This window comes from Molossus molossus, unplaced genomic scaffold (genome assembly GCF_014108415.1).
Source record: "Molossus molossus isolate mMolMol1 unplaced genomic scaffold, mMolMol1.p scaffold_m16_p_3, whole genome shotgun sequence".
NCBI lineage: Eukaryota > Metazoa > Chordata > Mammalia > Chiroptera > Molossidae > Molossus > Molossus molossus.
This window is the reverse complement of record NW_023425366.1, coordinates 24312060-24337011: the sequence shown is the minus strand read 5'-3', so window position 1 is coordinate 24337011 and position 24952 is coordinate 24312060. Positions and strand designations below refer to the sequence as shown.

Here is a 24952-nt window from a genome sequence, read left to right as displayed (position 1 = left end):
TTTCATTTATAAACATTTAGTTATATCTTGTTACAAAAAAACTTACATATCTTATATTCATTTTAGGTGATAGTGTATTATTTATTTTTTATCTCTCAATTTCAATTTTTTACTTTAATTATATATCATAATTTATTCTGTAATTAAAATGCATATATGTAGATCTATATGTGTGTGTATATACTTAATTTACATAACTAAAGCCATACATATTTTTCATTGTTTTATTAATAAGTGATGAGAATTAGGGGTGAAGCAGTGTGCCTAATGTCTATTCCCACTCAGTGCACTTAGTGTTTGAGCATGACCAGGAAAGAAAGAGGGCAAGTAACCTAGTCAAATCTTCTTGTAAACATGATAATGAAAATACTCCCAGCAATCTAATGGCATTAACCATTAGAATACCTGTTTGGTCGGATATACCTCACTGTCTCAGATAATGGTAAACGAACCTGGAGTCTATAGACTTGAAGAGCAGGGTTCCCAGAAAAGGGTTTGGATGCTATGTATATGAATCTGAGGGGATATTTGTGACCAAACGTGGCTTTCTGCACTAGTTCTGTGGCAGTGCCCTATGCTTAAAGGCTCCCTTGTTAACCTTACTCAGAATGCATCTACTGTGACCAGAAGGGACTCGGAGCTGTTGGACATCCTGGACCTCTCTCTACGCTCTGTCTATGTCTCATAATGGTGTATATCCTTGAAATGATTAGAAAACTCAAGACTTGTTTCATACAGAACAGGTGGCTATGTTAAAAATGGGTTTTATATTTAGCTGATTTTTTATTAACAAATTGTCAATGGGGCTGGAGCATTTTGTGGTTTTTAGATTATGCTACTGAAACATAACCCTATAATGCATTGTTGAGTATCCTTCATTCCCATTATGGCATCATATCATATGATATGATAGCATATTATTGTATGGCCAGAAAAACAGATGAAAAGAACAGAACTAGTATTTTCCTGGGGGGAAAAAGTTAGTATGCCTTTGGGCTTATTCTCAGTTAATTTCTCATAATTAGAACTATATTTAAGGGCTGAAAATATTTTCTCATTAGAAAAAAAAAAGTCAGTTTATGACATAATATTTAACAATTTGTGTGACAGTCAAATTCAAGTAAAATATAAAATAATCTAAACAAATCATGTATCCTCTTTTGCAAAGAATTAAATTTGTAAACAAAACAAACCATACACTTGAAAATCTCATTTTGTGTAATACTCTATTTTTGTATAAGGAGAGAGCATTTCACTGTACAGAAATATGCTAATATAAAGAATTTTTTACTGGTATAGGTATAAATATTGAATAATTAAAATACTGAGGAAAGCAGTTAATTTATCTTCAATTATTCAATCACATTGTTTTAGAAAAGTGAGGGCATTTTCAAATGTGCTAAATTAGCAATGTCAGATATAGAAGAGTACACAGAAATACAGTTGACCCTTGAATAATGCAGGGGTTGATGTGCTGACTGCCCCCACACTCAATAAAAAAAAAATCTATGATAAATTTGACTCCCCAAAAACTTACCTACTAATAGCCTACTGTTGACCAGAAGCCTTACTAATAATATAAACAGTTGATTAGCACATATTTTGTATATTATACTTATTATATACTATAGTCTTACATAAAATATGCTAGAGACAAAAATGTTATTAAGAAATTAAATATATCACAGCACTCTCTTAATTATTGAAAAAAAATTGCATATAAGTGAACCCATGTAATTCCAACTCATGTTGTTCAAGGGTCAACTATAAAAACATTGCTTTTTAATTATACATGCACCTGCACACAAATTATACATAAATGCACTAACCTGTTTTAGGATCTACGGAGAAGTAGGGTTGTCCCTGGAGAATACTGTAAACCACCCGAGCGCTGTTGCCATAGGTAGGGTCATCTGCATCAGTAGCTGTCACCTGTAGAACAGAGGTACCTGTGCATTCAGGAAAACAAATTTTTAGTGTGTTATGGCATTCAGCACATGAGTAATTTGTACACAGAAAGTACTTATACTGAAATATCTATGAAAGCTATAATGGATATGTCTCAGTAAATTTAATTCTTAGATTTATCTGTCAAACATATTTCTTGCTTTCTTTCCCTGAATCTAAAATATAATATTTGATCTTAGACACTTTGATACAACTGTCTGTGCTGGTAACAATCACATAATCAGGTTTGAGTTGCATTGATGTTTAAGACTCAAATCGGTATTAACCGTGGGGCAAAATCAAAGTTGTAATGAGGGTGTATATTGCATGCTACACGAATATGTAGAAAATCAGTGGTGGAATGGTTTGTGATTAGTTCAGAAGGTGAGTTGACATTATATTGTAAAGCATCAAAACAGCCCATTCAAGTCATTTTTGTTATCCATGTTTTTTGTTTCTTACATGGACGATACATGCGACTCCTAACTGGTTCCTAAGGTTCAGTTAACATTCCTTTAATCTTTTCTATGTAGTACCAATATAATTATCTTTCCACAATGGGTATCAGCATATTCATACCACATTAAATTTTTGGTGATCAAAATGTATTTTAAAGTAATTTATAAACATTAAAATATTACATTTGCAGTACTAAATTTTGTGGATCTATTTTGCTCATTTCTTTATGTTTACACTTTTTACACATTATTTGAATGATTAGATAAATCTAGCTAACATTTTAGTTATTCCCAAATGAGACTTATCTCAGTGTAACATGACAACCATCTATTAAGGGCTATACAACTTCACTGTAGAATTAGTGGTTAAGAGCTTCCTTCTATTCATAACATATCTGATGAGTCATCTACAAGTGCATACTTGATATTTAATTTGCCTCACTAGAAAATTCTACCTATTAATATGGGTTATATGTCAAACAAAAATATTTCCACAATCAAATGAGGCTCTGTAAAATTCTGCATTCATTTTTGTAATTCACTGGGAAGTACTGACAATTAATTATCAGACTTTAACTTTAGCAATTATTTGAAATATGTAGGAGTGACACAGCTATTATAAGTCTAATATCTGTACAGCTATAAATTTTATGTTGAATTTCAGACAGAACTGTAAACAAAGCTTATTCTTTGCCTATAAAGGATTCTAGACAACTTTAAAAATTAGTATGCCAAACGCACCTGAAAATTCTTATTAGTATATGGAAAATGTATATGACTTTTAATAATACACTATTATTCTGGACTGAATAGTATTATTATAATGAGATTCTAAACAGAAATATAATTGCTAATTATGCATACCCAGAAAATGAGGACCGTCTATGTAATGTCTAAAAGACATCTCCAATTATGGATAATCAAATACACTAGCAACACCAAATGCTGGCAAGAATGCTGAGAAACTAGGTCACCATACACTGCTGGTAGAAATGTAAGTTTAGAAAATTCTTATAAAACTAAATGTAAATTTACCATACAACCCAGCAAGTTATACACTTGGGCATTCATATTAGACTAATAAAAATGTATTATCATATATAAACCTGTTCACAAATATCCATAGTAACATTATTCATAGTAGCCCCCAAATGAAAACAATACTGATATCCTTCAATGGGAAAATTATTAAACAAACTGTGACATACACTATGAAATTCTGCTTGGCAATAAAAATAAACAGACTATTGTATTTGTGAAAACTTAAATGAATCTTCAGGGAATATACCTAGTGAAAAAATCCAATTCCAAAAGTTTATATAATATATAATTTTATTTATTTAAGATTCTCGAAATGATGAAATATTAGAAATAGTTAACAGATTAGTATTTTCCAGAGGTTAGGAGAGAAGAAATGCAAGGATCTGGGTTTGTCTATTAAAAGGCAACATGAGGTATCCTAGAGATGTTGGAACTCTTCAGTATTTTAACTAGGGTGGTAGGCGTTTGAACATACACAGGTGATAAATTAGATAGAACTAAAACACAACACACAGAAGTAAAGCTAGAGAAATCTAAATAAAAATGGTAAATTAAATTACTTCAATAACCTGGTTATAATATCGTTACTATTGTAATTAGCTAGTTATTAATATTAATAATAGGAAAGGAGCAAAAAAAAAAGGCTAGACATTATAAGCATGGCCATCTGGGCAGCTTCACCAGGAAGCTGCAACTTTATACACCCTAGGGAACCATGGGTCCAATCCTTGAGAATCACTAGGGGAAGGGATCCAACAAAGGAAAAGATAGATGCATTTGCAGTAAAGTTGGAGTGACTAGGGAAAGTGCTTGACTGTTAGTCTAACCTGGGAATAACGATCATTGGCCAGAGGGGTGGAACCACTGTATATGTGGGAAATCTTAGAATGTTAAAATCTGCACACAAAGAATTATCTTTCTTTTGTTTCTTTTGCTTGGCTCCTGCTTCCTTGTACTTTCCTATGCATGAGCCTGCCATGTGGCCCTAGAAGTTACATGGCCCAAGGCCACGCAGACCCCACATGCAAGGGACCACAGTTGGGAATGCAAGCTAACCTAGCCAGATGCTGGACTGGACTGTGCAAATATGGAATGGAGGCTCCGGGCAGTGGCGTTGATCTTTGCCCTGTTGAAGACACAATTAGACTTTTTTCCTTGGTAGGCAAAGGAGATGGGACCTTGGAAACTCTGGGGTTTAACTGAATAGCAATAAAACTTTCCACAATGCCTAATTCTCCTGTGGGGGCCTCTGGAAATTGTTATTCCAGCAGTGCCCCAAGAAGTCCACTTCCATCAGCAACTAGTGGGGACACAGAAGACATCTCACTGATAACAATTTCATTTTTATTGTTTTGCAATATGTTATCATTGGGAAAAACTGAATAAAGGATATAGCTATAAAGAATCTCTCCATATCATGTTTCATGACTGCATGTGAATCTATGATCTCAAAATTAAAAGTAGAGAAAAAAAGTATTTTGGCCTCAATGCTAGTCTGTTCTTAGAAAGCTTTGTTTGTATGAATCATGAATTTTCAGATTCTAGCACTACATGTTCTGTCTTTATGATACTTTCCAGAGCTAGTCATATGTAAACTATCTCTTCCACTACGAAGTGTAATTATCACTAATAAAATATTAATGATGCTTGCTCCATACCCAATATGCACCTCTGAAACTAGTTCTGAGATTATCAGTAGGTAGATATTTGCAGAGAACAGTTGATTTAGGAGACATTTTCATTGGTACCTCTTGAAAATAATTAAAGTCTGTAGTTATTTCCCTAGTCACGCTATAAAAGTGAATAAAATGTTATAAACTTATAGCAGTTAACTTTGATCTGATGGGGAAAATGCTGATCATACCTGGTATATAGGGATGACTAAGATTCAAAAAGCCAAAAACAGTAAGAATGTTATAAAATAATGGCCATTAAAAAACTATACTTCTAAAATCCCAAGTTTTTGAAACTTGCCCTGGTCATGCAATAGTGATTTAAACCTAAGTATTTTTTGACGTCTTAAAATAGTCCCCAAGCAACCATTCTATGGAGAAAGCTGAGCAAACAAACTGGGCAAGATCACACCTCGTTTGCGTTTGCAGTGATGGGCTCTTTCACATGAAAGAGAGAGAGCTTTGCTGACTTGAGGTGTCTGTAAACGCCCAACCTTGTTAAGGGAAAGCTGAAAAGCACCAATGGAGTGACAAATAAAATAAAGAGCATCGGAGGAAAGGCAAAAGAAAAGAAAGAAAGGTAGCCGGTAGGTATTGACTAAGTGATAGTCTTAAGTAGAAAAGGGAAGTAAACAGCAGGAAAAGGTTTTAAGGGAGGAAAAGAAAATATAATAGCCCTCCACCTGGGTCAAAAACTACAGTCCTTAGCACACCTCTGTGATGTAGGTCTCCTGGGCACTGGGCAGTTCGATTTGTGTTAAACAAGGAACAGAAAATTACCTTCCTCACTGTACTTTGGTGGCATCTGAAGGTATCAAGCCGCCACTTAGAGTATACAGAAAGCTGTGTGAAGGGAGCATAGGTATATGCACAACACAGCCCAATGAAAAGTCAACCTCTCCAGGAAACAGCAGCAGAAGAGATAAATGGCAGGGATGGAAAATAAATCCCTTGCTCAACTGTTCAAGAATTTGTTACCAAGAAGAATTAATCAGAGAGTTTCAGACCAAAGGAAAATTACCTCCTCTCTAATTAGTTTAAAATTCAGATGGGAAAATTATAAGAACCACTGAGGAATTTGGAAGTATTTGTACATTAGAAAAAAAGGCTTTCTTTTTCATTAAAAATATGTAAGTAATCAGAAAATAGAAACTCTTACAGTGGGGTCCCTTTTTATTTTGATGCTGTTTTATTTTGTTGTGCAGAAGATTTTTAGTTTGATGTAGTCTCACTTATTGATTTTTTTCCTTTGTTTCTCTTGCCCTAGGCAATGTATCGGGAAACATTCTGCTGCATGTGATGTCTGAGATTTTGAGATACAATCAGATAAGGAGTTAATATTTAAAATATATAAAGTACTCATACTACTCAACAAAAGGAAGACAACCAATCTGATTAAAAAATGGGCAGAAGACCTAAATAAATACTTCTCCAAAGAGGAGAAATATGAAAAAATGCTCAACATCACTCATTATCAGAGAGATAACTGAAACGACAATAAGGTATCACCTCACACCTGCCAGAATGGCAACAAGTCATCAAACAAATGTTGGTGAGGGTGTGGAGAAAAGGGGACTCTAGTACACTGCTGGTGGGAATGCAGACTGGTGCAACCACAGTGAAAAACAATATGGTATTTCCTCAAAAAATTAAAAATGGAACTGTCATTTGATCCAGTGATCCCACTACTAGCAATGTATCCTAAGAAGCCTGAAATACTAATCAGAAAGAATATATGAACTCCTATGTTCATAGCAGTGCTATTTATAATAGCTGAGATAAGGAAATGGGCTAAGTGCCCATCAGTGGACGAGTGGATACAAAAACTGTGGTATGTTTACACAATAGAATACTATGCAGCTGCAAAAATGAAAGATCTCTTAACATTTGAGATGACGTGGAGGGACCTGGAGAGTATTATGCTAAGCAAAATAAGCCAATCAGAGATAGATATGTAGAACATGATCTCACTTATTTGTGGAATATCATATAACAAATAAGCTGATGAACAAAAAGATACAGAAACATGGAATTAGGGAACAACCAAAGGGAAGTGGCTTGGGTGGGGAGAGGTAAACCAAAGAACGTATATGCATATAAGCATAACCAATGAACATAGTTAACAATGTGGTGAAGACAAGGAGGGGGGTTGAATTAGAGGAGGTGGATGTCAATGAAGGAAAAAAGGAGGGACATCTATTACACTTTCAACAATAAAAAAATCTAAAAAAAAAAGAACTCTTCAAAGTTTGTGTTATGAGTTGGTGTATTGCCCTTGAAAATTGATATGTTCAAGTTCTAAATTATAGTACCGCAAAGAGTGACCTTATTTGGAAATAGGGTCATTGTAGATATAATTAGTTTAGAGGAGATTGTTCTGGAGTAGAGTGGGCCCTAATCCAATATGACCAATGTCCTTACAAAAATGGGAAATTTGAAGGCAGGCAGACAGACAGACAGAAACACACACACACACACACACACACACACACACACACACACTGTCGTTTATGTGAAGATGAAGGCAGAGAAAAGGGTGATACTTTCACAAGCCAAGGAAAGTCAAGCATGTCCAGCAAACCACTGGAAGCTAGAACAGTCTTGGAATACATTCTTCCCCAGTGATTTAGGAGGGAGCATAGCCTTCTGACCTTGACCTCAGACTTCTAGCTTCAGGAACAGTGACACAATAAACTTCCATTGTTTAAGCCACCCAGTTTGTAGTACTTTGGTTCAGCAGTCTTAGCAAACTAATACAGTGTGTTATGATTACAGTGGGAAGAATGACAGTTATTATCAGAATTTACAGTTGTTCCTTTATCACATTCTGAACAAGAGTCTGAGGTTACAAGTAAAAAAATTAAAGTAAGTAGAAATGAATGGCATTTGACTTTTTAAACATTAGGCAATACAAGTGAACTACCTTGTTGGCATTTTAAAGTAAATTCATGACTATATTGGTTATTTATTTATTTTTTAAAAAATTTTCCCCATTTTTTGTTCAGATAGAGTGGGAAGGAGAGAGAAACAGAGAGAGAGAGAGAGAAACATCGACGTGAAAGGGACACATCGAGTGGCTGCCACCCGCACGACAAATCAGGGCCGGGGACAAACTGCAACCAAGGCACATGCCCTTAGCGGGAACTGAACCCATGTCTCTCAGGACCGCAGGCCGACGCTGAACTGCTGAGCCAAACCGGCCAGGGCCTATGTTGATTATTTTAATGAAAAATTTTTATTCCTGGTTAAATGTTTAAGTGAAAAAAACAAAAAACAAAAACAGTATGTATATACTTGTGTCTGAGAAACATGTCCTACATTGGACTATTCAATTCCTTTATTCATGTTATGTGCCCTAATTGCATACATAGTAGAAAAAAATAATTAATATCCTCTACTATGTTAGATTTCCAAATGAAAATATATAAAGTGATGTCTTTCAGCTGTTTATGCCACTAGACTATTACAGTGATAATCTAATTTTCTCTGAAAATTATGTGGATTTGATCAATAGATACTAAATCAACAGCCTCATCCCTACATATCTAGTTTTTATCAAAGTAAACTTTTAAAAGTGCTATATAAGCTTTCTTAATTTTTACAACTGTTTCCATTAAAAACAATAAACAAAAACATTGCATTTTAAAGTTTCATTAGCTATTTAGTGTACAATCTTTTCATGGTAAGTATTTCCTATGGTGCACTCTTAACTGTTCCCATGCTTCGGATCAGTGTCCCTCGGCTGATGTTTTATACAAATCTGAAAAATATTTAAGTACATAAAAAAGCTTTCAAGATATCTTTTCTATAATAAAACTGAAGTCTTGTTTCCTTTGGGGATTGCCCTGTGTCATTCTTTTCATTCAGTTTCTTTTTGTATTACAGCTTTATAAACAGCACATGTCTTATAAAGTTACATATCAATCAGAAGCAGAAAGAGTGGACTGTCTTGAACGTCTCTAAAGACCAATTTCAAATATTTAATAAGTCATTTTAATACCAAGCAAATATTCTGTGAGATTGCAAATCGTGATGCATGACTTGTCAGGGTTCACATCTCTGATACGATCTCAAGTGAATCAATGTTGAGCCAGAACTTTGAGTAAAAATAAGCGGAGAACATATGAAGGCTGAGAGTATATCTGTAAAGAAACCTCTCAAGGTTTAATTCTCAGAAGATTTTTCCAGGGACTCTGGAAAAGCAATATTCATCAAGCTACAGCTTAAATTTTATTCTACACAGGAGGACCGTAATTTTACCAAACAGAGCAGTAACACAGGATTCTAGTCATCATGTAATTTGATAACGCTTTGAGTATTCACCCAAGAGTCATTTGATTTAAAAAAAAATCCTTCTGCAACATTTATAAAACAACTAGGTATGAAAACAAAAGTAACGGTTCCATTTTAAACCATGACTCTTGTTGATCTCTGTGTATTTTCAATTAGATAATTTTTATAAGAATACCTAATGTTAAATTTCATATTACACAAGTAAATTGTGTATTATATTCCTTAAATGGAAAAAAAATAATTAAGAAAATAATATGCATTGAATGTCAATTATATGGGAAGCCCTCTGCTATCTGCCATTTCATTCAAAATGAGATTAAACTATTGAGAAAATTACCTTTAACACCATTTTATAGAATTGGGCACTGAGGTTCCAAAAGGTTATAGAGTGGACAATTGGAGAAGACTGCATTTGAGTCTGAGCCTATCTTTGGCTCCACTCAGTCATGACTTGTGGACTCTTGTTTAATAATTACATTATCTCCTGGCTTTTTCCTTTTTGTTCCCTTGGCATTACATCACGGCAATCCAGATGCAACTTCATGAGGTGAGTCAACAATGTATTTCACCCCCACAACCAAAACCCAAGTCAAGAAACATATTTTTATCAAATGAGAGTGACATAGAATACTCAGGGGGACGCAGTCCCAGGTAATGACAGCACTTTTATGCTCTTCTGTTAGCCTTCTGTGTACAGTTCTCTTGATTACTGTACACAATAAATGGTTAAGTAAGAAGTGACTGACTGGACTGGTCATATTCCCACCAGTCTTATATATCTTTTTTTTTTTTTTTTTTATCCTCACCCGAGGACATTTTTCCATTTTTTGTTCAGATAGAGCAGGAGGGAGAGAGAGGAAGAGAGAGAGAGAGAAACATCGATGTGAAGGGACACATCAAGTGGCTGCCACCCGCACGACCAACCAGGGCCGGGGACAAACTGCAACCGAGGTACGTGCCCTTAGCGGGAACCGAACCCGGGTCTCTCTGTACCGCAGGCCGACGCTCCAACCGCTGAGCCAAACTGGCCAGGGCAGTCTTATATATCTTATAAATAAATTTTCATGTTGCTCTCAGATAAATTTTATACACTTTTCTGTACTGTTTGCAGGAACCTAACATCTGCCATTGATGTTGATTAGGCTGTCTTATCAACTGAACAATGACAGATGCTAGAAGGAAACTGGAAAACAGAAATAAGACTCTGCCCTATTCCTTCCCCCACCCCATCCCTATTTCCCCCCTCTTTCTGCTTTGGGTAGTGTCTCTGGCAATGATTACGTTTATTCCATGGTTCCAGCTCCCTCTCAGCTGTTCTCTTCCATGGTCTTTGTAATAAAGCCCAGCTCTTGGGATTTCATAATACTCCTCCCAGCCTTAGTTTAAGGGTGCTAAAGCCTTTTAATGGTTGCCTCACAATCCACAATTTGGATTTTTTATTTCTTCAATCATTTTTGTAACATTTCCCACACACAAGTTCCTTCTACTGACCTAGCTAGACGTGCATTTGGTTTCCCTGATTAAATCATAAGGTTTTAACAGGTTTCTCTCTAAATATTCTTTATTACTTTTCTGAATAATGACTATACTTTACTAAATGTAAAAGTTAAGTTTTGTACTTGATTATAATTTTACTGTCTGGGAAATATTTCATTTGAAAAGCAGAAATCATTAGTGAATTCAGCATTGTTCTGAATAATGTAGTATTAGATATTGTTTCAGCTGAATTTGTATACAACAGTAACAACAAAAACATTAAAAAATCTGAAAACCAAATAAACAAACAACAACTCTAAAATAAATACCAGAGATAGAACAGTTTGTCCTTGTTTGTTTTAAAAAGGTATCAATCACTATTTACAATAGCTAAATTCTGAAAACAACCCAAGTGTCCATCAGTAGATGAGTGGATGAAAAAGCTGTGGTACATGTACACAATGGAATACTATGCAGCTGTAAGAAAGAAAGATCTCTTATCCTTTGAGATGGTATGGAAGGACCTGGAGAGTATTATTCTATGTGAAACAAGCCAAGCAGAGAAAGACAAATACCACATGATCTCACTTATTTGTAGAATATAATGAACTAAACAAACTGCTGAACAAAATTGACCCAGAGACATGGCGGTGGGGTACAGGCTGACAATGTTCGGGGGGGGGGGAGAGATAAACCACAGAACTTACATGCATATATGCATGACCAATGAACATAAACAACAAAGCTGGGAGTGGGGCGGGGGGTAAGGGAGGAGGTATCAATGTGGGAAAAATGAGAAACATCTGTAACAAAAACAAATTAATAAGTAAAAAATAAATAAATAAATAAATAAGGTGTCAATCATATTTCAGAAGATTTTAATAATAGGGTATAATATATACTCATAATATACATACACTGTATACTATGTATAATATCATATTTATTTAAATATATGTGGGTATGCACACACATGCACATACAATTGACATTCAATAATTGGTTTTAATATTAAGAAAAAATTCCAATTCATTTATTTATTACCAGTTAGCAATAACATTGATTTCTTAAATATTATAGTAGTAAAGTCTTTATATTTTAAAGTTGCCCAAAGCAGCCCAGCCAGTGTGGTTCAGTGGACTGAGCATCCTCCTATGAACTGAGAGGTCCCAGTTCAATTCTAGGTCAGGGCACACGCCCGGGTTGCAGGCTCCATCCCCAGTGCGGGGTGTGCAGGAGGCAGCCGATTAATGTTTCTCTCACATCGATGTTTTTCTCTCTTTCTCCCTTCCTCTCTCTCTAAAAAATCAATTAAAAACATATTTAAAGTTGCCTAAAATAAAATAAAACAGGACAAAACAATATAGCTGCAAATTAAAAGCCTCGTTTGTTCCTAGGCCTAATCCCACCAGATCCACTCTTCAAGTGCAGCAACACTTCCTTTGTCCTATGACTTATTCTTTTATTATTTTTATCACAATTGAAAAAATATTCAGAGATTCACCATAATTAAAGATCATGTATATACTACATCTAAATTACTTCCTAATACCTCACCATGCAATTTTAGTTACATCGGTAATTTTAGTTATGCTGCTACCACATTTATCACTATATAAAAAATGATTAATTTCTTATATCCCATTCATTAGTTTTCACAGCCAATATTTTATCTCTAATGACTCTGATGAAATCTATATATATTTCACAGTTGATTTTTGTCAGTTATACATTTGAGGTCACTGTAGGATACAACACTGTATTCTGTTTTCCTCTACCAAAAAAAAAAAAAAAGAAAATACTTCTATGTTTTTGCTATGGTTTGATTCGAAAGACTGAACATACAATGAACAATGGCCAGACCATATATAAAATAGAACTCTGACCCACACTCAGCAGCGACCAGCCCAAGAAACTCACCTGTTATCTACAATAACCAGCCCTGGAGCCATGCTACTATTTCTAAGTCAGACTTGTAGGAAATGTCTCTGACTAGCAAATATCCAGGAAGCCAAACAACAATCAGCTCCAAATGGCCAGGACTTGATGAGTTACTTCTAGTTTTCCTAGATGTTTCCCTTTCAACTTAAAATCAATCATATAAAGCGAAATATGCATCCTCTGCCAGTTACACAGAATGCTGTACTTCTAGGTCGCCCATCCACAGCTTCCCCTAGCCAACAGCCTCCATTCATGGTGTACTTTGTCCACTATAAAGCTTCCCATTCCTCTTCCTACCTTTGAGTTTCCACCAACATGCCAGTAATAGTGGTTAACTTTCTCGCTATAGAAACTCTGAATAAATCACCTTTGCTTGTTCTCATTTGGTTGTTGTGTTGGAAATGAAATTTACTGACAGGACTTCCAATTAAGACAGAAATCAGGCAGCCATGACCATCGAGGACTGACCACTGAAAACCAGTGGGAACATCTGATAGATGGCAGCAGGGATCTATGATGACACTGACATAACTCTTCCTCACTGTGCCATTTCTCTCTTATTGAAATTCACCCCACACCTATAGTTATGCCTTTACTCCATATTTAATTACTGTCCATTCACTCTGTATCAGACTCCCAGAAAATGGAGAAAAGTATCTAGAATAGGGTTTCAAAAAGGAAAGTCAAAATAAAATTAGAATCAAATTCAACTAAAATTTGGTTGAATTTATTTTACATCTAAATTTTTTAAATGGAAATTGAACAGCATATACTCTAATGCAATGATTTGTAAATTGGGTTTGATTTATGGTGAAATAATTTATTCCAGTGAAGTAACTTCTATTATAAATTAATCAGTTCTACTGGGGAATTCAAAATCTAGTCTACTTTCACAAAAGTAAGTGTAGAAACTTAGGAATCAAGAGTAGCATCAAATGTAATCTGGTGGATCACATCAACCATTAAACAAAAGTGAAAAACTAGATTAGTTAATGATTTTTCTTGAAATTCTGATAACAAATTTAATCATTATAGGAAAATAAAATTAACCATTACCCAATGAATCAATAATGAAATTTTATCAGATATCAAAACAATGATACTTAAAAAATTAAGACAGTATATATTTCTATATAATCTTTCCTCCAGACAATTGTAGAAAAAAAGGGTCAATGTGTAATTGTTTAATAAATATTTGCAGAACACTGTTTCTATTATTTGTTCAATAATTGAATAGAGCAAAAAAATGTAGTAGAATCTAAGCTTCCTCCTCAAAAACCTTAGTAGATTCTGCCCTCACACTCTTGAAATCTTTCTCTAAAATTGAATAAGAGTATCTTCTCCCATTTCATAGGTTGCTTTTTCATTTTGTTGACAGTTTCCTTTTCTGTGCAGAACATATTAATTTGATGCAGTTCAACTTGTTTATTTTTGTTCTTGTTGCTTTTACTTTTGGTGTCAAATCCAAAAAATCATTGTCAAGGCCGATGTCAAGAAGCTTACATTAGGAGTTTTATAGTTTTCTTCTAAGAGTTTTATAGTTTCAAATTTTACATTCAAGTCTCTAATACATTTTGAGTTGATTTTTGTGTATGATGTAAGATAAGGGTCCAGTTTTATTGTTTTGCATAAGGCTGTCAAGTTTTACCAACACCATTTATCAAAGAGACAATTCATTCCCCATTATGTATCGTTGACTTCTTTGTCAACCATTAACTGACTATATATGTATAGGTTTATTTCTGGGCTCTTTATCGTGTTCCATTGACTTATGTGTTTGTTTTCATGTGTATACCATACTGCTTTGATTAATATTGTTAAATACTATTGTTTGAAATCTGGAAATGTGATGCCTCAATCTTTACCATTTCTCAAGACTTCTTCAGCTTGGGGTCTTTAGTGGTTCCATACAAATTTTGTATTGATTTTTCTTTTTTCTTTGGAAAATGCCATTGTACTTTTTTATAAAGATTGCTCTAAATCTGTAGATTGCTATGGACATTTTACCAATATTAATTATTCTAATCCATGATCATGAAATATCTTTCCATTTATGTGTATCTTCAATTTGTTACATCAGTATATTACAGTTTTTAGTGTACAGAGTTTTCACCTTCTTGGTTAAATTTATTCCTAAGAATTTTATTGTTTTTGATGATGGATTTGTAAATGAGATTTTTTATTTATTTATTTATTTTCCTGACAGTCTATTGTAAAATAGATGAATTTTTGAGCTACTAAGTTGCAGGTCAGTTTGCTACAAAACAATAGCTAGCTGGCATAGAGAAAAATATTTAAGATTAAAAAAAAAAAAAAAAAGAGAGAAGAAAAACTATGAAACTGAGACATTTTTGTTCAACTTATGATTTATCAGTTGTCCTATGCAGCTTCCTCATACGCAGTCTAATTTACCATGTGCAAGTACAGTGTCAGCCTCACATTACTGAAATAGCCTCATTTGGAAGATTATGCCCCAGGGTAATGATTTTAAAACATCTACTAGAATACTGGAAGACATCCAGGGTAAAGCACCCAAGATGTTTGGGCAGAACTAAATCAGCCCCCCTACAAGCAGTGCAATAAAGTAAGCACAGTTGGTGTCTCTACTTGTTGCTGTGCAACAAAGAACACAGCTGCACATGCAAAGGAGCCTGAGGGCTTGAGATTAGAGAGAGAATCAAAGTAGACAGAAAATGATTTGGAATATTTCAATACCCCTCCAAAGGCAAGGAACCTTGCAGAATTTAAGGGTCATAGAGTAAAATTTCATATATATATTTTAATATCTCAAAATAAGTTTTTAGTACTCCATGGAAATTAAAGCTTTTAAGTAATGTACAAATAATTTTCATACAAAGTAATATGTTGATCTTGCCAGTAAATTAAAAACATCATTTCTATAATGTTATCAGTTGTAAAGTACATTTAACTGATTTTCAGTTGTAGGTATATTTATTAACATATGGAAAAGAATAGCTAGAGATTAATATATTTCATTATAAATATGTTTCTATGAAAAACAAAGAAGATATGACATTTATTTTCAGGCAAATTAGATTGTTATCTGGTATGATTTTCTCTGAAACCACTTCTAAATATAAAATGTAAGTTGACCGCCATGCAACCATATTTAAATTTGTACTAAAAACTTCTAACTACTGGTGAAAGCAAGGCCATAATTGCAGAAATCTTGGTATACTTACATACAAATAGAAAAGTCAAAATTACTGAATTGTTTTGTTATTATTGTTTTAAAGAAAAGAGATTTATCGATACAAACCGAAGAACTTATATGCACGTATGGGAAACCAGTGGACATAGACAACAGTACTTAGGGGCGGATTGGAAGGGAGGAGGATGTCAATGGTAGAAAAATGAGAAACATCTATAACAAAAATAAATTAATGAAAATTACAAAAAAAAAACTTTATAAGCTTTTTAAATAATAATAATATATGTCATTATAATATTGTTAAGTCTTAAGACTTATGCCCTTTGTGTCTGAGAATGATAATACCATTTACAAATACAATTTGATTTATTTCATCTTTATTTTTAAAATGCCATGCAGGAACCTAAATGCTGACTTCAAAAGCAGGTATAGTTTTATTTCATGGCTATTTTCCTCCTTGTGCTATATGAGAGTTAACATTGACATTTTACTTGATATTCTCAAGTCTCACTTCTGAAAAATTAGACGTTGAGTAAAAGCATATAAAACCAAATTAAAGAAGCAATTGTAGAGAATAATTTGTAGGTGGTGATAAAGTCATCAAAGCTGGGGTGATCACGTACTGCATATCACAGGAAAAAAACTGTTAAATATGCAGTGATCCAATGTGCACAAGTCTCTTCATGGCCTATTCAGGTTATATTGGCCCTCCATAACATTATGTCATTCTATGCACATATGTGCACTTTTTAAAATTAGATTACATTTTTAGATGAGTAATAAAAAGGAGCGATATGACAGCCTGTAGCTTACTAGACATCCATCATAATTCAAATGATCCTTTTCTAAATTAATCCTATAAAAAAGGCAGATTTAATTTTTTTAGTAGCCACACCCTGATTCTTCTTTCATTCATTACCTCCCCAATTGTTTATGTTGCTGTTTTTATCATATAATGCATTTGAATGTGGAAATTCATATTTAAACATCAAAATTACTTACCTGGGCAGACAGAATAGTTTTTGTTCATAAACTACATGGCATGAACATTCTAACACCATGGGATTCTCTATAGATGTGACTATATATTTAACAAATACCATATTCTCAGTTCATGATTCTAGCTTGAATTGTTTTTATTCCCTTATCGTGTGTGTTCCTTGTGACAGTGGTTCTTAGCTGAGAGCAGTTTTGCCCTCCAGAGAACATTTGGCAATGTCTGAACACATCATGATGTGGAAATAGTGGGAAGAGACTATTAGCATTTAGTGGGTAGAGAGAAAGGATGCTGTAAAACATCTTGCAATGCACAAACCGGCACCCACAACAAAGAATTATTCAGTCAAAAGTGTCAACAATGGCAAGATTTAAAAAATCCTGCCCTCAGGAATATGATTCCCTCACCTAGATAGTAGTTGAAATTACGATTTAAGTCAAAGAGGTAAAAAAAAACCTAATAAAACATGCATCGAAAACCACTTCAGTTTATTTTAAATCTTTCTTTATTAAACCATTCAGATTCCCAGACACTTTACCTGCTTATTATTAGCCACTGACAAGAAATATATAACTACATTATGCTTTCCTCCCTGGCCATAGGGCACACAGCAATTACTTGGAGGGCTCCATGACCATTACTTAGCACTACAGATACACAAGAAATAACAGTCTGATAGAATTTGCACACCCAAAAAGTTTCTGGTGCTATCTTTTCTGTATTTTCATAGCATATTTTGATAAGCTAGAAAGGGAATTCATCATTTGCATGATGATCCTGTATATTCCCCCTTAATACTACACACACACACACACACACACACACACACACACGTGGACTATCTACTCACAGGAAAGAGAGGAGTATTTTTCATCACTGTATTCTCTATGTGAAATGCTCATTCTTTTTACCTTGTCTAGCTGACAAATCCCTATGCATTATGTCACATTCTTAGAGGACATCTTCTCTCATCTTCCAGCTGGACTCTGTCCACTCTATAGTTCCCTTATATTTTGCTTATCAAACACTATATTAAAAATGTCTGTTTCTATGTCTGCAGGCTGCTCAACTTCAGGGTCACTGTTTTATTTACCATTTTATTACCAGCCACTATTACAGTACTCAGCACATTACATGCATTCAGTCTTTCCCTTTCTCTCGAGAAAGAACTGGAGAGAGAAAAAAACAAACAAAGTTTAAAAAATGACTAGATGATTAAAAACTCAGGTATTGAGTATATGATAAAAACAGTGGTTTCATAAGGCATCAGATGCTGGGAAAGAATTATTGTCACCTACCTACACTGTTAACCTTTATTAATATTAAAAACTGACATATCTTTAAATTAAGTATTAGTGGTATTTAAAATGTCTTATTTTATCACAAATATACATTTTCTAAAATAAACTGAAAACTATTCCAAATGCATTTCTAAAAACTTTTCTATTGCTAAAATAATACAGATCTCTATATGTCGGCATAGACATACAAATCCATTTATTTTAAGGCTTCATGGGGTATCTGCACATGTTTGAAGAGGCACTTATTTGAGAACTTTGTTATCAATACTGTAAGAGTTTTTCCGATTTTTGACTATTATGAACGATATTGCAGTGGACACACTTTTGCATACATCTTTTCATATCCATATAGGTGAGTGCACCTATAGGGTAGTTCTCTACAATGGAGATCGTCCAACAAATTAATATATTCTTTTAAAAATATTAATAGATATTGCCAAATTTCTGTCAAATATATGAGAATTTACCTCTCTGCTAATAGTTCTGCACATTAACAATTTTGTGATTATCAAACCTGTATATTTGCTATCTCCCTCTCCTTTGTGGTTTCTTTTTTTATCCATTTCCCTCTCCCAGCTACCCCCATTCCCCTCTGGTAACTATAATTCTGCTGTCCATATCCATGAGTTTGTTCTTGTTGTTTTTTTTCATTCATTTCTTTGTTTGTTTTAGATTTCACATATGTATGTATGAAGTCATATAGTTCTTGCCCTGTTCTGTCTGACATTTCACTCAGCATAATACCCTCAATATCCATCCCTATTGTCACAAATGGCAATATTTTATCTTAAAATGTTTATTCACTTAAATTCATTTCTTACTTCTTATTGGTTTTTGGATTCAGATATTAGGGTATTTTATCGCCTTTGTTTGTTTTGTCGTTTAGTATTGTGTTTTTATTAGTAGATTGAAAATTTCCGTTTCTTTGTTTATTCATAGATTTATTTACCGGTTACTTTGTCCTTAAGCAAGGGACAAAATACACTATTCTGGATTGTCCCAATATCATGAGCCTGCCTGGTTCTTATCTTAATTTCACTTCTCAGCTCAGTTCATGAGGCTGCTTTCCACTCCAGAAAGGAGTCCTGGGCTACTCCATTTGCTGTGGCATCTACATCATCCATGTCACAAAGGTTTTTCAGCTTTTGGTAAGCATGTCTATCAGGAACCTGTCCACACTATGTCTAATGTACATAGTTTGAGGTTGTCAGAGGAATTTTCTCTTTCAAAAGTACATACCCATTGGATTCCTTAGGGATTCAACTGCAGAGTAAATAAATGTCAATTCCCATACTTCTAGACATGGTATTTGGCCATCCTAAAATCTCATCTCTTAAACAAAGGAATACTATTATTACATCAAATCTACTCTAATGGGTCAAAAATAAGACCCCCACCACTGGCTTAGTAAACTCCATGGCTTTGGGAACATCCACTTTTATTGTTATAATTATTCAACAAATAGCTTTATCCAGATTTTAATTTTCAACTATATTAAAAAAATGGGAACTCAAAAGGTAAAGTTCTGCCTAACTTAGAAATCTTTCCTAGTTGTATTTCCCACTATACCTGCAAACTTGGGCAAATTGCTTAATTCTATGTTATCAGTTTCATCCTCTGTAAAACAAAGATCATTTTAATGCTGCCTTCATGATTATGTAAGCATGAAATTATTGCAAATGGCATACAATGCCTGCCACATGGCAAGTACTCAATAAATATTTCTTGGAGCTATTTCAGAGATCATTATCACAACTGCTGTGGCCACCTGTAGTTTCCGATCCTGACAAAACTAACTTGTTCTTTTGTGGCAATCAATTTTAGATTTTCTGAAGAACTCAAAGTCTAAATTCAAAATGTCCAATCTCCTTTTATTCGCTGATCAGAACTTGTATGGCCACAGTCGATTATATAGTTGATGGCAAGCAAGATTTAGCTATCTGAAAACTGTTAGCGACACCACAGGCAGAAAGGAACACTGCTGTCAAGGCAAAATCAACTAGCATCCTAACTACATAACAAAGGGGGAAAGGAGTGATGACTTCATGAATTATTTTCAAATCAAGGCACTTAATAGGAAATGACATTGCTGTTTCTCATCTGATGTTGAAACCCTTCTCACTGTTCCTTTGGATATAGAGTTAGGTCCAATTTTTTGCTTATTAGGTCCATGTTGAAACCTAGACTTTGTCCAAGTACCAGTTCAGATTCAATATACCTGCATGTATCTGAGATCAAATGAAAGAGCATACATAAAAAGAGGTTTATTTTCTTAAGGAAGGTTCAGGGATGGGCAGGCCAGGTCTGGAGCATCAGCTCTGCCATAGATAGCTCCATTCTCCAGGCCCTTTATCTTTCTGCCCATCTCACTAACAAAATGCTTTGCTCCAAGATGCTTTGTCTGGTGGATGCAAGCAACTGCTGCATTGCCATACTGTACATCTGCATTACAGGCAGTAAGGAAGGAAAATGGCAGTGGGTGACATATGTGTGCCAGACATGTCTTTTAGTCAGGAGACCTATATCTTTCCTGGAAGCTCCACCCTTTGGCCTTCACTTACATCTTATCAGCTAGAATGAAATCACACGCCACTCCTCATGAAAGGGAGTGATGAGAGATGAACACTTAACTCTGAGTAGCGTCACCCCGAATGAACCTGAGATCATAGTAACGCAGAAGGGAAGGCTGAACGTTTGATAACTTACAGTGTCTACCTAAAGAGAATACGCATGACCCTATTATTTGTAACGGATGCCATATGTTTGCAAATATGTGTTATTCAGCAAGGCTGGCAGAACATGAACTGCCCTAGATCAGCAGATGCCTTGTCTATTATCAGGCCTACTAACACTATCTTCAAATTACTCCCCCTACCTCTGTTCTCATCCCCTGAAAGCTCTCATAATGGGAGTTGACAAACCTTTCTGTAAAGGGCAACACAGGAAATATTTTAGGCTTTGTGAGTCAGTCTTGATTGCAACTGCTCAACGCTGACACAGCAGTACCCAGACTACCACAGGCAAGATTTAAATGACTGGCGATGACTGTGTTCCAGTAAAACATTATGTGCAAAAACAAAGAGTAGGCTGAATTCACCTCCCTGCCATGTGTGCTGGTCCTACTCCACAATATCACTAGCTTTTTATTTCTCTAAAATCAGAGTCAATGTCAGTATTACCTATTCTTGAGCACCCAGTGTAAAGTGAGTTTCTTCTCCCACTTCATACCACCTTCTATACATACATTACAATGCACATTAGATACTGTTATGAGTTTAATGTACTTGATATTCCACAATGAGTACACACACGCACACGCGCGTGCGCGCGCGCACACGCACACTATAATTTCCAATGTTCTGCCTATGGCTTTCCATTCTCTTTCAACAGAATCATGCCTAGAACCACAGTAGTACAGAGACTTAAAACCTACTCTCTATGTTCTTTTTCTCTGCTACTTTTAATTAAATATTTCTCTTTCAACTATACTCATCTCAGTAAAAGAACTTGGGGATACTGGCTGTTTCCCATTTCTAGTCATCTCTTCAAGCTCCAAATAAGGATTTTGAAATATCCTGACTTAGTCCTACATCCTCAAACTACAGCCTTTGCTGCAATCATTCTTTCATGCTGCACGATTCGGAGACTGTACAGTATCCTTCAGAGTCCTCAAATGTGCCCATTTAAATTTAACACACTGCCCTGGCTGGTTTGGCTCAGTGGTTAGAGCATCGGCCTGTGGTCCAGAGAGACCTGGGTTTGATTCCAGCTAAGGGCATATACCTCGGTTGCAGTTTGTCCCCGGCCCTGGTTGGGTCGTGAGGGTGGCAACCCCTCGATGTGTCCCTTTCACGTCGATGTTTCTCTCTCTCTCTTCCTCTCTCTCCCTCCCATTCTACCTGAACAAAAAATGAAAAAAAAATGTCCTCAGGTGAGGATAAAAATAATAATAATAATAAATTTAACACACACACAAATATGATGAAGTGATAAATATGATGTGTGTCACACTCACACACAGATTTCAGAGTACATTGCTGATAACATTTTTCCTGTCCTTGTCATTTCCCTTGACTCTCTGATCTCTCTCCTGATTTACTTGAACTATTTTCAATTTCAACAATTTTCTCAAATATTTTCCTAGATAAGGTACAAACATGTTATAGTTTCTGGATCCTTTTTCAAATATTTTTCCCCTTACAGATGAATCATGTATTGACATGGTCTGCAAAAAATACTCAGCTATCAACCAGAATCCAATATTTCAAGTGATAAATATGATGATGTCAGTATTTTTTATTTTATTTGTACGTGCCCCTAGTGGGAACTGAACCTGGGGCTCTCTGGTCCGCAGGCTGATGTTTCAACTGCTGAGCCAAACCGGCCAGGGTGATGTCAGTAATTTTTAATAGAAAAATTTTAAAAATCTAAAAATATATAAATTCTCTTTTACTTAAGATTTTGAAACTTTGCCAAGATTTACCTAGTTTTGATTATTACTCTCTTAACCACTTCTTAGAACTCAGAAAGTCCATTAAAATTGTAAATTTAATACATTTTTCACCTTAAAGAAATGTTATTGTTTCTCTCCTTCATCTACTCTATTTTGATCTCCAGGAACATACGTTAATCATACAATGGATATAATAAACATATCCTCTAAGACTCATCTTTTTCCCAAAATTTTTATATTTTCTATGATTTTTACCTACTTCTACCCATCTGGTAAATTCTTAAATTCCAGAACAATAATTTGGGTCTTATCAGTGACCCTTCATGCCTCAATCCATATATTGATTTTTTTGTTTACTTATAGAAATTGTGACTTTGAGTTACAGAAATCTCTTTGCTATGTCAGTAAAACATTAGTTCTCTTATTTTCTACTCCTCACCACAGTGTCTTTCTTAGTAATAACTGCTCTGCCTATCTTTCTATGTCTAGTGTGCTATCCCCTGTGGTTATGGTTATTTTTTACCTTGTGCTCTTGGGAGTCCTATGTCACCTCTGATAGGGCCTCACCGGTGGTATTCTCACAAGTCATAGAGCTCTTTGCTTTTGTCCCACAGAAGGGATTGGCAGGTGACTGTCACTCTTGACAAGGCCTGAGGAGGAAGTCTGCTTAGAGTGTCCACAGTAATTCTCACATGCCAGGGTTAAGAGTGTTGAGCCCTTCAGTTATCTCTGTTTTCCTTAGAGACCCAGGAGCCAGAGTGACATCTGGACCCCTTCCAGGTCTTGGGGTCTGGTCCCTGTTCTCAACCCATCTCTGTTCCAGAGGGAGCCAGTCTGGCCATTGTGTTCTCCTTTTTGGGACTCTGGTCAGAAAGGAGAACTTACTCTCTCTTCCAAGCCTGCTTCACCAACAGCCTCAGGAGCTATCTGCTTAGCACAAGAGAACATTCAAATTGGCTGGAATGGAGAAGGGAAGAAACTACAGTCTTCCATTTAAATCCCTTGTTTATTCGAGTTGGAGGATATTAACTGAATTTATTGTGGTGATAATTTTATTTCAATATGTAACAAGTCGTTTCCTATGCATCTTAAACATATACAGTGCCGTGTGTCTAGTATACCCCAATATACTGGAAAAAGTTTTCCAAATTAAAGAAAAAAAATGTTATGTGTGTATCCAATACACAGTGATTTAGTTGATGAGTATAATAACCTTAATTTAAAATATTATTCATATATATGCTGTATCCTTGAGGTAAACATACCTACCTGGAATCTACCCGCTGTATTTATCTATACGGCATCTAATGTACATCTTTTGAAAATAATCTTTGCTCAAATAATGTATTCTAAATTTAAGCTTTAAGACTCAGAAATAGTAAAAAAAAAAAAAATGTATTATGATAGTTGAACTTTAATCATATTTAGGAAATTAACCACATGAGATAGCAATAAAATAAAATAGCTGGACCACAGATATTTGTGAGTAGTGGCAAAATGCCGGACCATCCGGGTGACTGGAGATCTAGATTACAATTTATTCACTGCCGTGCAAGCTTTGCATTCAGAAGAACCTGGAGTTCATTTCTTTTTGGCCAACTAGATATGAAAATTTTTTAAAAGTTACTTAAGTACTATGTGCCATTTTACACATTTTAAAAGTGGTATACAAAATATTTCACAAGATAGTTGTATATTTAAAAATATATAAGGCATGTATTGGGAGGGGGTCTGGGGGGAAAAAGAAAAAAAATCTATAACAAAAATAAATTAATAAATATTGAAAAGAAAAATAAATAAAAAATTTTTAAAAAGAGAAAAATATAATATGAAAGAAAGACTGGGATGGCTGTTGAGTGGGTCAACATTGTCTGCTGCAGGGTACATAAAAATAAAATTTTGAGAACTGTGCATGTCTGAAAATATCTTTTTCTATCTGTACACTTGATGAGTTTTTTAGATGGCTATAGAACTCTAAACTGGAAATGACTTTTCCTTAGAATTGTAAAAGCATTGTTCCATTTTCATTTTACATCTAGTGCTTTTTGTTTTTGTTTTTCCAAAGGCTTAATTCATTTATTTTATCCTTACCTGAGGATATATTTCTTTTTTTTTAATACTTAATTTATTGATTTGTTTTATTGCAGATGTCTCTCCTTTTTCTCTCTTTGAGCCCTCCTCCCCACTCCAGCCACACACC

General features: G+C 34.8%; 1 protein-coding gene across 3 annotated transcripts in view; it reads right to left on the bottom strand.

The window, feature by feature from the left end:
• Window positions 1–24952, bottom strand: part of CDH18 (cadherin 18) — a 419127-nt gene that overhangs the window by 188549 nt on the left and 205626 nt on the right. For all 3 annotated transcript variants that reach the window (XM_036280557.1, XM_036280558.1, XM_036280559.1), the window contains one exon: window positions 1830–1949. In XM_036280557.1, the coding sequence (XP_036136450.1) occupies window positions 1830–1949 (120 nt within the window). The remainder of the gene's footprint in view (window positions 1–1829; window positions 1950–24952) is intronic.